Here is a 12950-nt window from a genome sequence, read left to right as displayed (position 1 = left end):
ATATTCCGACGGACACCACAAAGACTGAAGTGACTACACTGACACATTGCATGACAGTTAAGGATCCCACACTAGATGTACTTGACATACAGACACATGCAAGTCCGGACGAAATCAAGAAATGGAATGAACAAGGAGGGATCCAGACAGATCAGGGATGGATGACGAAGGGAAGAGCCACATGGTTCCTCCCCGACTCTATGGTTCAAGTTATCATTAACACAGCACATAGTCCAGCACACTTAGGAGAGAAAGCCATGTTAGACAGCATCCAGAATATTTGGTTCAATAAGCATTTACGTGCAGCAGCGAAACAGAAAGTACGTACCTGTATGATCTGTTGTCAGTTCAATCCAGGCAAAGGCATCCCTGTGGAACAAGGTGGATTTCATCCTCCTGACCATCCTTTTGAAGTCCTCCAGATGGATTATATCCAGATGGACCGTTGTAGAGGATTCAAGTATGGCCTCGTAGTTGTATGTGCCCTTTCCAGATGGACAGAAGCGTATCCAGTCCCAGATTACACTGCTCTAACCACTGCCAAACAGTTGGTCCGTGAATTTTTCCCACGATATGGTTTGCCCCGTGTCGTGTACTCTGATAATGGACAGCCATTCTCGTCCGAGCTCATGAAACAGGTATCACTCCTGTTAGGTTACCAGTGGAAATTTCACTGTGTACGACACCCCGAAGCAGCAGGTCTCGTTGAGAGACATAATCAGACTCTGAAAACACGGTTAGCGAAGGTCTGTGCAGAAAAGGGAGTAGATTGGATGGTAGCCCTGCCGGTTGCCCTCTTTTATATGCGTATGGTAGCCCATTCTAGAACCGGACTGTCCCCGTATGAAGTAGTCTTCGGACGTCCCCCAAACATGTGGGGTACGCCTATGCCTCGTAAGATAACCGATGTTGAAAGTACTATGCTGACAGATTACCTGGCTTCCTTGATGTCTGCACTACTATCTTGTCGTTCACAGGTCGCGGCTGCCTTCCCGGACAACACCCAGGTGAAACCGCATGAAATCGTTCCCGGAGACCTGGTGTTGGTCCGCAACTTTGACCGCTCAAGCCCTCTGGAGCCCAGGTGGAAGGAGCCCAAATTGGTGTTGATGACCACGAGGACCGCTGTGAAGATCGAAGGCAGGAAGGGGTGGCTCCACTCCAGCCACGTGAAGAGATTTTATGGACTGTGTCCAAAGACTGTTCTCAAGGACTGCCCAGCTACAGACTCTAAACTCCCCCTGTTAGAGAAAACTCCACAACAGGAGTACCGAGCCAAATTGAGGTCTAGTAAGTCAGACAGCGTTTAATTGTTTAAGTCCCCCTCGGGTGAAGCGGTTAGACAGGTTTCTGACATGTATAAGATAGACCCAAATAGTCAGAGAGATAGGCGAATTGAAAAGAGAAAAATATTGTAAAAATTTGCACAGCTGATGCGTTATTACTTTACTTTTTATGTTCTATCTGAGTCTTACGATCATATGCATAAGTTTTATGCTACATGTTTTCTTTCCTCCTCTTGGTTCACATGTACATGCTTCCTCTAATGACACTGTAGAGCACACTTTTAGTGACCTACCCCCTCACGAGCTGTCCTATCGATTAGCAATGCGCAACAACACTTTCATTCGTATGTTACACCATACTCACCAGACCAGCAATGCCACAAATTGTTGGGTATGTGGCCGACTCCCTCCCTATCAGAAATACACGGGAGCTCTGCCTCTCTTTCCCTACCCGTTTACACATAATGGTTCGTGTGGAGCATGGTTTACTTTAATGTCTTCCCTAGATAGTAAGTCCGCAGTTTCCCAAGGCAATTGGATATGGGGGAACCTGAATACAGTTATGAATAAAATATGTTTCCCAGACAAGGAAGGTCTTCCCCAAAGGACAGGGACCGATCTAGAAAATGAAGTGTATGGATTAGGAAATTTTACACTTAACCTCATGATTCTGAATGTGCAGTCTGAGACTGATTCGGACTAGCCGTTTATAACAGTTCTCCCAGTAAAAGGCGAATTATGCGTCAGAAAGAATGGTTCAGTACATCTAGGACACAGTGATTGTAATACTGTGGTCGAATTCAGCGATAAAGGAAAGTCTACTTTCAAAGCCTCCCGCCATTCTTATTTTATTTGTGGTCAGACAGCTTATGTACATCTGCCCCTTGATTGGGATGGAACGTGTTATATTGCGTTCCTATTACCGCCTGTTTTCCTAGCCCCACCCGATTATCATCGAAATCCACATCTTGTGCATGTAAGACATAGAAGGGAGATCAAGACCCCGATTGTCGACCAGACTGAAACAACATGGGAGCAATGTACAGATTTCAATAAAGGATTCTTTTTCTTTGTAGGTCCTGTCCAAAACAGTAAACTGATACGCAGATTAACCAGAACTTTGGAAGCAGTAGTGAATGAGACTACTTCTGCTTTAGGTAACCTGACCGAAGAGCAGTCTGCTATGAGACTTGTTGTTCTTCAAAATCGCCTTGTCCTTGACGTCATCCGGCCGATAGGGGCGGGGCATATAGAGTGATCGGATCAAGTTGTTGTATTTTCATTCCTAATAACGCACCATCAGTGTATAAAGCGATCACAAGGCTTCATGAGATAGCTCACCAAATACACCAGAATCCGGGCACCTGGACCTGGTCCGGTTGGCTCTGGAGTGTGATATCCGCCTGGGGATGGAAAGTATTGTCATTCCTAGGAATAATACTGCTCATAGTATTCAGTTGTTGTCTATGTCTGCAATGTGGGCCAGCGATTTGCGGCTTGTGCGCCACAGCTTGTATTCCCCGTCCAAGTTCACGTTCCCGAATGAAAAAAGATGAACAAATGATGCTATATGAACAGATAGATAGTCTCATGAAAATAGACATATCCTAAAGGGTGAAGTAGGGGCCAAGGAGGGAATGAGGAAATAGAAATTTTTAGGTAGGCAATGTGTCCCCCACTCGCACCCTATCCATGTAACCATGTTCCATGTATGTTGTGTAATTCCCTTTCCGTGCATGCTAGGAAGACGCATATGCATTTGCGTCCAACGTTAACATGTTAGTTATTCAGTTCACCAAGAAAACCACGTTAATTTGGCTTCTAGACCTATGGTGCCAACGTCTTTACATGGTGCACTTTTGAATCTCGCACACGTTTTTCTCCATGTTTTACTTGCTCAGCCGAGCCAGGCCCTTAATTGAGACTCCGAGTCTCTTCTGTCTCTGAAAGCTGCAGTTTAGGTATGCATCCCTGACCTCTGCCTTACTTCCTGCTCAGCGAAGCGGTGCCCGGCTCGGCCTGGCCTGGCCTGCCTGCCAAAATAGTATTTTGCCTACAAGTTATCTGCTCAGCCTCCTCGAATAACACATTCCAGTCTAGTGAAATAGGTAAACATGTTTCCGGCTGCAGAGCAAAGGGCCCAGTTCTCCTGTCTCCATGCAAGTGATTTAATGAACCCGTTACCATGGTAGGCCCATGGCACCCGCTCATTGCACCAAGACACGTATGCACGCACTAGCATTCAGTATTGAACGGCCTCTGCCCGAGAGACCTTTTACTTCAGACAATACATCCTCCAAACATAAGATACCAGATATGCTATAAGTGCAGGTCGTTCTGACATCCCAGACATCAGTCTCCTCCACTAGTGCTAAAGTCAAGCCCCCAGTTCTCCCCAGTTACACGTCTATACCAAGTCATGCTTAGTTGCGCGCGCATCTGTAACAAAGGTTTCTGCTGACCCTGCAGAATCTCTCTATGCATCCACCCACTTATGACACTTTTTGTGACGTTTCCAGCACACAACTCCGTGTACGCCTCTGTACACGCCTTCTTTTACGCCCATGTGTTCTTATCTTTCTCTTTCTACTTGTTACGCCTACTGTATTCATTTCAATTATACTGTTTTACTATATATAATGTGTGATGTTAATAAAACGTTGAATGTCCCTTCCTGAACCTTACTGGTGATGGAACTCGATGTCCCGATTCTCGAGAATCCGAATTAAAGCCCGTATGACTCAGATACCACGGACTATGCCTCATTTTTATTGAGCTATCCTTATTGTCATTTAAGGAAATTCAAAAATAGCCCGGTAATTTTATTTACCACAACATGACACAAAATATTCAGGTGGTGGCAATAAAAAAAAGACAGAGTTCTGATGCTTAAAACTTGCAGATATGTAGCAAATTGCAGAAACTAAAGATGTTTCACCTGGAGCTGTAATTACAATAAACAGCGTGGTAGGGAACTGTACACAACTTTGTGAATGCCACTGAAAAGAAACAGAAAGAATCTTTGCGAAAAAAACTTCCCCCTAGCTGCCTTTCTGTTCGAATGTCAGAGGGCTTTTTATACTCTGACCTACGTTCTGAACAGCCAGGTTCGTAGTGCTGCCAAAGAAGATTTGTGTTCCAAAGTGTACCCATACCTCCTCAATGTTGAAGGTGTGCTACCTTACATTTTACATCACCCCCTGGACAGGTAAATGTAGTACTTCAATTTCAGGTGTCTGTTACTTGTGATACAGGGGAGATGCACTGATGTAATTGGAAAATAGAAGACATAAGTGTTATTTTGACCAAAGAGGTTGCACATTTGAGCAAGACAATTTCTGAAACATTACGACTGAAGGCTTTTCAAGGAAAGAAATTATACGTCAAATTTTACAAAGGAACTGCATATATGTACAAGATCCAAGCAGTTTTAAACACTGCCTCCCTGACCCTGAATAATGGGTGCTCACTTGATGCATGGCTGTTCGGTTTTTGGAATCTCAGGGTGGTGAAGAAGGCTTATCCAGATCAGCATGGGATCCTGAATAAGTCAAGGCATTACCATTTGGGAAAAATAAAAAAGCAGTTTTCTTTGAAACAGAGAAGACGAATTAACGTTTCCGGCCATGTAATGGCTGTGTTTGCTGTATATTCCATAAGAGGAGTCTGACAGACAAGATGGGCTAGAGCATGATTTCCCAGTAAACAAAGTCAGCATCTGTTCGCAAGTAACTTTCAGGGCCACAAAGTATAAAAGGGAGCGCACCCTCAAAGACACCTCAGAACTACTAACTTGACAGTTCTTCAAAGCTCTGTATTGCTCCTGTTTCAGGATCATACTAAGTACTTTCTGTTCATTTGCCTTTTGACTGAGCAAAATTCTTACTTCCTTCTGCATGATAAATGATAATCTAGCTACTCTTAGATGGAGGCTTCACAGCCTTTCTAGTGACTCAATTTGAGGGGATCTCACTTTACATGTGGAGGCCAATGTTCTGCATCTGGCCTACCAGACATTAGACCCCACCGACGTATTCAATTGATAGTCTCCCGAGAAATTACATTGCTGCCCTGGACGGCCACAGGATAATGTTAGAGGATATTGCAAATTCAGATACAATACACCTCTATAAGGTTTATAAAGCTCTGGTGAGATGTGAAATTTCAGACTATCTTCAGCGTGAAAAATGATGATCTGAGTAGCAGCCCCGAGTGATTACCAGTGGGTGAGATTAATGCAAGCATTCCTTCAATAACCTTGACTGTCGCAGTTTGTGAACGGAGGCTTAAAAACCTTGGCTTTAAATTCTAACATGAACCAATTTCACTAACTGGTTTTGACAACATGTTTAAGGTGCATTCTTCCGTGAATCTTGTTTTTATTTTTCCTACATATAGGTTTCTCATTGTGGACACACATTCCACACACCCTGTGAAATAGGACAGGTCCCGGAAACAAAATAACTACTGCTTCTCACTGAAGTGGTAGTCTCTGCTCTTCAGTGGTGGTAAACCCTTTGGGTAAAGGATCCGATCTTGGAGTACATAGGTCAGTACTTTCTTCGACTCTCTGTATACCTCTCTTGATACATAAAACAAAACACTAAACCTACATTTCCAGTTAACAGACTAGGCTTTAGCTCTTGAATAAGCATTAGACTGGACTTTAATGACAATACAGAGTAACTACCAAACCTACATTGCATGACCTGAATGGACCGGAAGGGCCTAACAATTCTGCACATATGCCTTTATTTACAGCCCAGGATTCGAATAACAGTGGAGTAAAATGGTCTCTTAGACGTTTGAGCTTTCTTGACTAAAGGTAAATTGACAAGCAACGAAAATCTGAGTCTCTGGCTTAGTAGCAAGGCAACAGTAGCCATGGGTCTGAGGGACCACTGCACCTCAATTATGGCCTTTACTATCTAATCAGAGGGCTAGAGAATCAATCTTACTTGCATATGAGGTCTTAGACATCATTATCATGCCACTTTTCAGGCATAATAAATCTCCTAAAGATAGGCATAGGCTTAATTGTGACACAAAAAGTATGTCATAATAAAGAAAAGGTATATGATGTAGGGAGCATCATTGAGAATTAAGTGTTTGAAGGTGAAAATATTACTGATCTGGCCATGTTGTGAGAAGCCAAATTTTCGTATTTAAGGGCAAGTTAATTTACCTATGTAAAGTCTTAATACAGATTGGTTTTAAAACAGGCAACTAGGTGCGAAGAAAAAGGACAATGTGGTTGTGGGGATGGCACTAGCACCATACTCAAGTACAACCGAGGTAATCAGAAAGGATACTGGTTACAAGTTTTGCAAGGCTGAAAAATGACAAAAAGCGAAACAAACCATTTTGTCATGAAGTTATGAATGAAAGACGAAAAGCACCAAACAAATCTTGGTAATATATAATGAGCACAAGGTTACGTCCTCTCCAGGGAAAGGTCTGCTCTGTCATTTGCATTTCTCACAGTGGATGCGGAAATCTTAGGCAATGTCATGAGTATCAACATATTTTACTAGTTCCAACATTAACTGAATACAACTCGTTGATTAAAATACCAGAGAATGCTTCTTCCTTAGGCTTAATTCAAAGGTGGTATGATACAGCATCTCCACAAAGTTTTTCAAACATGGTACATTGACTTCATTCTTAACAGCCTAGGGGAAAAAGAACAGAAGAGATAGTATAAAAATATAGGCATTGTTTTAAGTGAACAAAGATTGTGACAAGAAAAAACAACTATAGGCATTCTATGTATGTATGTATGTATGTTAAGCACAACTGGCATAAAGCACTCTTATAAAATACATTTTGGTAGTGATGCAATACAATACAATACAACAACATTTGTAGAGCGCGCTACCTACCCGTGAGGGTCTTAAGGCGCTGGAGGGAGGGGAGGGGGGGGGGGGGGGGGGTTGGGGGGGGTCTGCTACTGATCAAAGAGCTAGGTCTTGAGAAGTGTTCTGAATGTCGGTAGGTCCTGGGTCTGTCGTAGGTGGGTGGGGAGAGAGTTCCAGGTCTTGGCGGCGAGGTAGGAAAAGGATCTGCCGCCACCGGTGGATTTCCAGATGTGAGGGGTTGTGGCGAGGGCGTGGCTGGCCGAGCGGAGGCTGCGGGTGGGGGTGTGGAAGCGGAGTCGGTCGGTGAGGTATTTGGGTCCGGTGTCGTGGAGGGCCCTGTGTGCGTTGATGAGGAGCTTGAAGGTGATCCTCTTGTTGACGGGGAGCCAGTGTAGGTCTCAGGTGGGGTGTGTGATGTGGCAGCGTCGTGGGGCGTCGAGGATCAGTCGGGCCGCGGCGTTCTGGATGCGTTGGAGCCGTCCCAGGAGCTTGGTGGTTGTTCTTGCGTCGAGGGCATTCCCGTAGTCCAGTCTACTGGTAACAAGGGCGTGGGTGACTGTTTTTCTCGTGTCGAAGAAGATCCATTTGAAGATTCTGCGGAGCATTCGGAGGGTGTTGAAGCAAGACGCGGAGACGGCGTTGACTTGCTGGGTCATGGAGAGGGTGGAGTCTAGTATGAGCCCCAGGTTGCGTGTGTGTTTAGTGGGTTCTGGTGGACTTCCTAGCGAAGTGGGCCACCAAGAGTCGTCGCAGGCTGAGTGGGTGGAGCCGAGGATGAGGACCTCTGTCTTGTCTGAATTCAGCTTCAGCCTGCTGTTCTTCATCCATTCGGCGATGGCCTTCATTCCTCTGTGGAAGTTGTCTTTGGCGGTGAGGGGGTATTCTTTGAGGGATATGATCAGCTGGGTGTCATCGGCATAGGAGATGATGTTGAGGTTGTGTCGTCGTGCTACCTGGGCGAGCGGTGCCATGTAGATATTGAACAACGTCGGGCTGAGGGAAGATCCCTGTGGGACGCCGCAGATGATCTTGGTTGTCTTTGAGCGGAATGGTGGGAGGCGGACGCTCTGGGTTCTGCCGGAGAGGAAGGATGTAGTCCATGCCAGGGCCTTCTCTTGGATTCCGGCGTTGTGGAGGCGTGCTGTCAGGATGTGGTGGCATACCGTGTCGAAGGCTGCTGATAAGTCCAGGAGGCTGTTTCCCCTTTGTCCATCAGGATCCTGATGTCGTCGGTGGCGGCGATGAGGGCGGTCTCGGTGCTGTGGTTGTTGCGGAGGTCGGACTGGGATGGGTCCAGGATGTTGTTGGCTTCGAGGTGGTGGGTCAGCTGTCTGTTGACGATCTTCTCTGTGACTTTCGCCGGGAGGGGGAGCAGGGAGATGGGCCTAACGTTCTTGAGGTCCTTGGGGTCTGCCTTGGGTTTCTTCAGTAAGGTGCTGATCTCGGCGTGTTTCCAGCTCTCCGGGAAGGTAGCTGCCTCGAAGGAGGTGTTGATGATTTTCCAGAGGTTGGGTGCGATGACTGTGCCGGCTTTGTTGAAGATGTGATGGGGACATGGGTCCGATGGGGATTCGGAGTGGATGGAGTTCATTTATAAATCGGAGCTAGAATGCACCTTAGTGAAGGCCACATTACCTAATAGTGAAAGTGGCTTTTTCACTATTAAAATAGGGCCGAGAAATGTCATTCATGGGCTGCTGGTATACCGACCGCCGGGTGCGGCGGGACAGATGGCAACCAGCTTTTAGAGTATATTACCCAATCAGCCCTCCGATACAAAAAATTCATTACTTTAGGTGATTTAAACCTTCATTTTGATGACACAGAGTGCAGGGAGGCACAGGATGTGGCTGCTGCATTGACATCTTTGGGCCTCAACCTTAAATCCACTACCCCATCTCATCAACATGGCCATCTCCTGGACCCCATATTTGCTAACTGGGATGGCATTAAAGTCTCCACTCCTGTTAGAATAATTTGGTCAAATCATTTCATCATCCCGTTCACAGTAGAAAAAACCTTTCTAGAAAACAAACCTTCAAAACCCCCTCTCCTGAATCAGAGAAAATGGAAGAATTTTAACCAAGAAGCTTTTAGATGTGCTCTTCAAAAAAATCCCCCTCCCCAAAGCAACTCTCTGGAGGAGGCTTGGAATAGCTATGAAAAATGGGTGACCACTGCACTTGATGAGATTGCTCCGTGGACATCTAAACCCCCTGCTAGGCAATCTAAAACTGCCGCCTGGTTCTCGGAAAAACTCAAATACGTAAGAACCAGATGCAAAAACTTAGAGCGGAGGTGGAGAATACAGTACAATCCTGAGGATAAACTGCACTATAAAAGGGAACTTAACAAATATAAGAAATCTTTGAGTAGAAAAAAGCGGCCACCTCAAAAACAGAATTGATTCAGCCAACAATCCCACTAAAGAACTCTTTACTATCTACAGAGAGCTTACGGTCCCTACCAGACTGGTCGCCCAAGACACCTATTCGAAAGAATTGTGCGACTCTATTGCAGACTTTTTTATAGGCAAGATCGATAAGATCCATGCCACCTTTATGAGGGATGAGATCCACCCGCTTGAACATGCAGAAGCCAAAAACATCCACACGGGGAATTCTAGTCTCTCCTGTTTTGTCACACCTGAGAGGCAAGACTTAATCAGCATTGCCAACAGCATTCAATCTGGCTCACCCAGCGATGTCTGCCCCCCGGCTCGCTATAAAGGAGTCTTGGAGACCACAATAATAGATCAGATCAGTCTTATTGTGTTGCTCTCCTTTCAAGAATGTCAGGTACTGGACGCGTGGAAAACTGCTCAAGTAATCCCCCTTAAAAAAAAAAACAAAATCCATATTTCTCAGCTTCAGAACCTTCGCCCCATCTCCCTTCTCCCCTTCTGCGCTAAAATCGTGGAAAAGGTGGTGAATAAGCAGCTCATGAGTTACTTGGAGGAACACTCTCTCCTGCACCCCACTCAATCCGGCTTCAGAGCAGGACACTCCACAGAATCAGCCCTACTTTTTTCCACCGAGGGCTTAAGAAGCATAGTGGATGGAGAGACAGCAGCGTTGGTTTTACTAGATCTTAGTGCAGCTTTTGACACCGTACTGCACTCAACGCTGCCGTCCCGGCTGTCTGACATGGGAGTGAAGGGACAGGCCCTAGCCTGGATAGAGTCCTTTTTGACCAACAGGAGCTTCCAGTTGCACTGCCCCCCCCCCCTTTAAATCTTCTCGCAGAAACGTTAGCCATGGGGTTCCACAGGGCTCGAGTCTGAGCCCTACTTTGTTTAATATCTATATGGCACCCCTGGCCCATATAGTCGAGACACTTGGGGTGGGCATTGTCAGTTACGCCGATGACACACAACTGATGTTTAAGCTCACGCCCGACCACAGAGAAGACGCCACCAACTTCTCGAACTGCCTCTCATCGGTAGCAGCTTGGATAAACCATAATTGCTTACGCCTTAATGGCGATAAAACTGAGTTGCTGGTAGTAGGGAAATCAGCCTCAGCATGGTCGCATATGTGGTGGCCTACAGAATTGGGCAGTCCATCTTGCCCGGTGGAGTCGGTGCGTAATTTGGGCATAACCGTGGACTCTGATCTCTCCTATAAATCCCATGTCAACAAAGTAACAGCCAGGTGCTTCAGTATACTGAAAGCTCTCCGTAAGATTTTAGACCTCCTACCCATTGACTCCAGAAAGACCATAGTCCATGCCCTGGTAACCCCCCACCTTGATTACGGGAATACCCTGCTTTTAGGTTTGAGCCAAAAAGGATTATACCAACTCCCGTGCGCTCAGAATGCCGCAGCTCGCCTTGTACTTAAACTACCCCGCAGGGCAACGGGGAAATCCGTTCTGTCCAAACTCCACTGGCTTCGTATAAAAGAGCGTATTAAATGTAAGTCCCTCTGCTTTGCCCATCGTATCGCTCAGGGCATAGGACCGGATTATCTTCAAAATCTCCTCACGATACATCGTCCCATTAGAGACCTGAGATCAGCCGGTACGATGATGTTTAAACTTCCCAAAATCACCAGAGCCAGGCTGGGCGGACGCTCGTTCAGATTTCTAGCTGCCAAATGTTGGAACGAACTTCCGCTAGGTCTCCGAATGGAGCCCTCTGAGAATATGTTTCGGAGAAAACTTAAAACTTTTCTCTTTCCTCGGGCATAACCTCGTTCCGTCTGTTCCCTTCTGACCCATCCCTGCTCCTTCCTTTAAGCTATTCTGCAGTATTCAGCGCGGGGACACACTGTTTTTGAGTAACCAGGCGCTTTATAAATGGTTTTATTATTATTATTATGGTCTTGATGGTGTCTTCCTCGCGGACGTTGGCCCAGGTGGTCAGGCAGCTGGTACGGGCAGAGGTCGCGGGGTGGTGTCGGCGGAGGGTGTGGGGGTGTCGGAGTTGAAGCTGTCATGGATGTTGGCGATCTTCCGGTGAAAGAAGGTGGCCAGTGAGTCGCACAGGTCTTGTGAAGGTGGGATGTCGTTGGTGTTGGAGCTGGGGCCGGAGAGTTCTCTCACGATGCTGAAGAGCTCTTTGGAGTTGTGTGCGTTGTTGTCCAGGCGGTCCTGATGAGTTGGTGGTGACTTCGGGTGGTGTTTTTGTGGGCTGTGTGGTCTGAATTTGCAGCTCACACAGCTCATTTTTAGGGCTCGCCCCTTTCCTATTCTGCAGGAATAGGAAAAGAGCCCTAATGCAGCTAAACCAAACTTCAGGCCCCAGAGGATTTTGGACAGTTCACGTGAATCACAATCACGTGACCTGCTCGGATGCACAAGCCTTCCCCCTGGCAGCAGCATTTCTCCTTTCACGGCCGCCAGGCCACTTCAAAGGGTTCCGCTGCCCCACCCCCTGCTTCACGGCCATCTGTTCCCCATCACCTCCCCTCTCTCTCCCCTAATTATTCACTGCATGGCCGGCCGGCACATCGAAGGCTGCTGCTCCCCATGCGTCTCGTTTATTTTTTTTGTCCCCTCTTGGATCAGACCTCGCTCGACCCCCTCCCAGTTCTCACAGTGCCCGCCTCCCTGCCCCCCAACCCAAAATAGCTCCGGATCCCTTTTTGCCACATTTTACATATTTGTAGTCATGTGCTCTTGTCAGCCCTTTCCTTTAGACACAGGGCTGATTTTGAAAAAAAGAATCCAGTCCAGATGGCCTTTTTTTGTATGCTTACGTTGTATATTTATCCTAGAGTTTCACAGGCAAAGCCAGTTTGAGGGAAATGGCCAAGGAGTCTTCTATAGGGTTAGCTATATAACCATAGACATACTTGAAATGTGGGAGTTTCCTGGTAGTTAATGAAAGTTAGAGTAGTGGAAACATTATCAGTTCTGAGTCTGATGCTCGCTACTGACAAGAAGTCATTTTCTGCCAAAATAATTTCATTGTAAGGATTATTTCTATGAAACTACAAGTAGTTCCTCACAATTGTATTCTGCAATCAAGTGTCATTTGAAAGAATAAGCAAGCCCTGTAGGTAAAGCAGGGCTTTGCATACAGTGACACAGCATTATGAATGCATGAATGAAGGATGGATTTATGAGAGGGTTCGTGGAATGTAGACAAGCGCTATACCGCTTCTGCATTTCTACACAAGACGTTTTTATAATTAGATTTCCTTAATGTAACATTTAATGCTAGAAAATAAACGGAGCACTTTTGGCCATTGTAAATAGCCTGAACAGGCAATATCCAAATTATACATTCTGATTGGTTCTCGGCTGGTTAGTATCTACCAGGGAGTTGGGCAGGTTGTGTAGCCTGCCCCTGAAGTCCTTT

At 46.1% G+C, this 12950-nt stretch overlaps 1 protein-coding gene across 11 annotated transcripts in view; it reads right to left on the bottom strand.

Moving 5' to 3' along the window:
- FRYL (FRY like transcription coactivator) overlaps window positions 1-12950 on the bottom strand; it is a 2483143-nt gene that overhangs the window by 1892732 nt on the left and 577461 nt on the right. For all 11 annotated transcript variants that reach the window (XM_086962669.1, XM_086962670.1, XM_086962671.1 and 8 more), the window contains one exon: window positions 6860-6958. In XM_086962669.1, the coding sequence (XP_086818795.1) occupies window positions 6860-6958 (99 nt within the window). The remainder of the gene's footprint in view (window positions 1-6859; window positions 6959-12950) is intronic.

The sequence above is a fragment of the Lissotriton vulgaris genome, chromosome 3_1 (assembly GCF_964263255.1).
Source record: "Lissotriton vulgaris chromosome 3_1, aLisVul1.2, whole genome shotgun sequence".
Classification (NCBI taxonomy): Eukaryota; Metazoa; Chordata; class Amphibia; order Caudata; family Salamandridae; genus Lissotriton; species Lissotriton vulgaris.
This window is presented reverse-complemented; position numbering and strand designations above follow the sequence as displayed.